The 3,080-nt window shown below is 45.5% G+C and overlaps 1 protein-coding gene across 1 annotated transcript in view; it reads left to right on the top strand.

The window, feature by feature from the left end:
* ZRANB2 (zinc finger, RAN-binding domain containing 2) overlaps positions 1-3,080 on the top strand; it is a gene marked incomplete at its 5' end in the record, with an annotated part of 11,355 nt that overhangs the window by 1,474 nt on the left and 6,801 nt on the right. The window contains 2 exons of the mRNA XM_010015360.1: positions 467-549; positions 2,555-2,631. Of these exons, the coding sequence (XP_010013662.1) occupies positions 467-549; positions 2,555-2,631 (160 nt within the window). The remainder of the gene's footprint in view (positions 1-466; positions 550-2,554; positions 2,632-3,080) is intronic.

Raw genomic sequence — 3,080 nt, 5'->3', positions numbered from 1 at the left:
AATGCCACTAGTGGAGAGTGATGAGGGGTTTAACACTTGGAGTGCACTTACCCCTGTTAACTTGTGTGCCTGCCTTTTCTTTCCCCTCCATTTCTCCAGTGTGGTCACCTTCCCATCATTCTCATGCTCGTGAAATACCCAAAGACTCTTTAAAGCAGTTGTCTTGGGGACTGTTGGCCATGGAGATTTACCAGATCACTGCTAAAACTTGGCAAATACATTTTTATAATGCCATCCCTGGCAGTGTTCAAGGCCAGTTTGGACACAGGGCCTTGGAGCAACCTGCTCTAGAGGAAGGTGTCCCTGCCTGTGGGCAGGGGGTTGGAGCTGGAGGAGCTTTAAGATCCTTTCCAACAAAAACCAGTCTGGGATTCTGTGATTTATTTTAAGTGTTGCCTCAACACTTAAGCTTTTGATTAGATATAAAATGTTTCTTATTTCTGTTTTGTTCTTTTTGCCTCTGAAGATGTGGTAACGTGAACTGGGCCAGAAGATCAGAATGTAATATGTGTAATACTCCAAAGTACGCGAAATTGGAGGAGAGGACAGGTAAGATGTGTGTGGGTTTAAACTACTCAAATTGCTGTAAGAAGACATCCCTTTATAAATTGAAGTGTAATTTAATTAAAGGTGGTGTTTTCACAGCAGAACCAGCAAAGTTGACAGGCTGAGAGAGCTGGGCTGGGTCAGCCTGGAGAAGGCTCCTGAAGGGGAGACCTTACAGCAGCTCCAGTGCCTAAAGGGGCTCCAGGAAACCTGGAGAGGGGCTTTGGACAAGGGATGTAGGGACAGGCCAAGGGGAATGGCTTGAACCTGCCAGAGGGGAGACTGAGATGAGCTCTGAGGCAGAAGCTCTCCCCTGTGAGGGTGCTGAGGCGCTGGCACAGGGTGCCCAGAGAAGCTGTGGCTGCCCCATCCCTGGCAGTGTTCAAGGCCAGGTTGGACACAGGGGCTTTGAGCAACCTGCTCTAGTGGAAGGTGTCCCTGCCCGGGGCAGGGGTTGGAGCTGGAGGAGCTTTAAGGTCCCTTCCAACCCAAACCAGGCTGGGATTCTGCGAAAGTTGGATGATTTTCCATATGCAAATAAGTCTGTAGGTTCTTGGACTTGATTACTTCTAGTAGTGTATTAAGTATGTGGTGGTTTTGTACGGAAAGTTAAGCAGCACTCAAACTGCCTTTGTATTTGATTTTGCTATTAAGATGTTTGGAACGAGTAATGCAATCTGTATTAAACTCCAAAAGGCTCGGTGAATGCACAGTGTCCATTCATGGAGGCCTCAGCATTCCCAAGAACAGGGTTTGAAGGTTGTGTAGATCAGACTGTCACCTCTTAATGAGGTTTGAGGTTTGGTCACACTCAGACACATTTTAAGTTCCTCCTGCATTAATAATGAGCCCAGAGGTAACTAGACCGGGGGATCTCCTTACACTGCAGTCCTGCCTTTGTAGTGGTACCACTGCAGATGGGATCAGGCTGAGAATCTGATGCATGGAGTGTGACAGTAATGCATATGCACTTGGGTGGTATGTTTTAGTGTGGTGGGCCCCTGCCTGTGGCACGGGGGGTGGAACTAGATGATCTTAAGGTCCTTTCCAACCCAAACCAGTCTGTGATTGGATGATTCTGTATATAAAAAAAGAAGCATGGAGAAGAGCACAGAGGTTGTAACTCAAAGAACAATATTTTTTAATATTCTTTAATATTCTTACAATATTAGATAAGAATATTTATTTGGATTTAATATATTTCATAGGATTAAGTATTTTTTTACTGTTTCATCATTTTCCCGTGTTCTGGTGTCCCTGAGAGGTTGTCAGTCTCATGCAGGACACCCAGCACGTTGCACACGCTTGGGGTCAGTTACAGAGGCAGCTGAAATGAAAACGAGCCCTTCAGGTGTTCCTCTCACATTAGACAAAGGAACAGAGAGATTCCTAAGGGAAATCTTGGCAGTTGTACAATTCCATGCGACTGCAGGATCCTTTTATTTCTGTGGCTCCCTGAGGAGCTATATCTGAGTGTATGTCCCAGAAGAATCATGATACCCAGGGGGCTTCGTGCATGTGGGGCCTGGCTGAGGCCAAGGGGAGCAGTTGAGCAGCATGTCCCCGCCTCGTGTTTCACTCATTTCTTTCCTGAGCTGGCTACTGGCTGCTCCCCAAGGTGAGATTTCAGCCTTGGAGGACAGTAGCCTTTGTGCTAGCCCCTTGGGGATCCACACAGGGCAGCTGTCAGGCACCACAGCCCCACCAGAGCTCTGCTGGGAAGCACAGCTATAATCCTGATACTTCTGTGGTTTTTTCCCCACTCTCTTAAACTCTGTTGTTTCAATGTTGTTTGCGTCTTAATCCACTTGCTTAATTAGGTTTCTGTTTAATAAACGTGTGCGGGAACAATTCATGCTCTTGAGATCCTGTTACATTCTTGGGGCACATATTTATAAACCACTGAAGGCTTCCAGAGCCCCTGTGAAAGTTTAGAATAAACTTTGTGCTTCATGTAGATGAATTCGATGCAGCTCAAGAGATTGTCTTGTGTTCCCCCTTTTTCAAGGATACGGAGGAGGATTTAATGAACGAGAGAATGTTGAATATATAGAACGTGAGGAGTCGGATGGGGAGTACGATGAGGTAAGGTTGGGTACATGTGCTGCTCTGGAGACACGTGTACTGTGTGATGTATGTTTAGGATATGTTTGCATTTGGTTTCCTTAGAAAAGTGCTGATCAGGAATATGTTGTGATACAGCTCCCTGCCAAATGCTCAAGTGTGAGAGTTTTGAATTGAAAGTGAATATAACTCTTTTGTGGGGGGGGGGTAAAAAGTAAAAATGAGTTCACATTAAACTGGTATCAGCTGAGTTTGTTAAACTTCTTCAGGAGCTGCTCCAGGGTCATGGGTGTTGTTTTCAGCCAGATGCTCAATGTTGTTTAATAAAGATAACCCATAGACACAAACATAAAATACTCTTGTTACATTCAGATTCCCATCCATCTGGTCTCTGGGCACTACCTGTACCCAAGACAAGCACCTTTTCGGAAAGGTTCTTGTTGCTAACTGATGTTTCATGAGACTTCTCT

Source organism: Nestor notabilis, unplaced genomic scaffold (assembly GCF_000696875.1).
Source record: "Nestor notabilis isolate BGI_N333 unplaced genomic scaffold, ASM69687v1 scaffold22615, whole genome shotgun sequence".
Lineage (NCBI taxonomy): Eukaryota > Metazoa > Chordata > Aves > Psittaciformes > Psittacidae > Nestor > Nestor notabilis.
The sequence above is the reverse complement of the archived record's forward strand: the minus strand, read 5'-3'. Positions and strand labels throughout refer to the sequence as shown.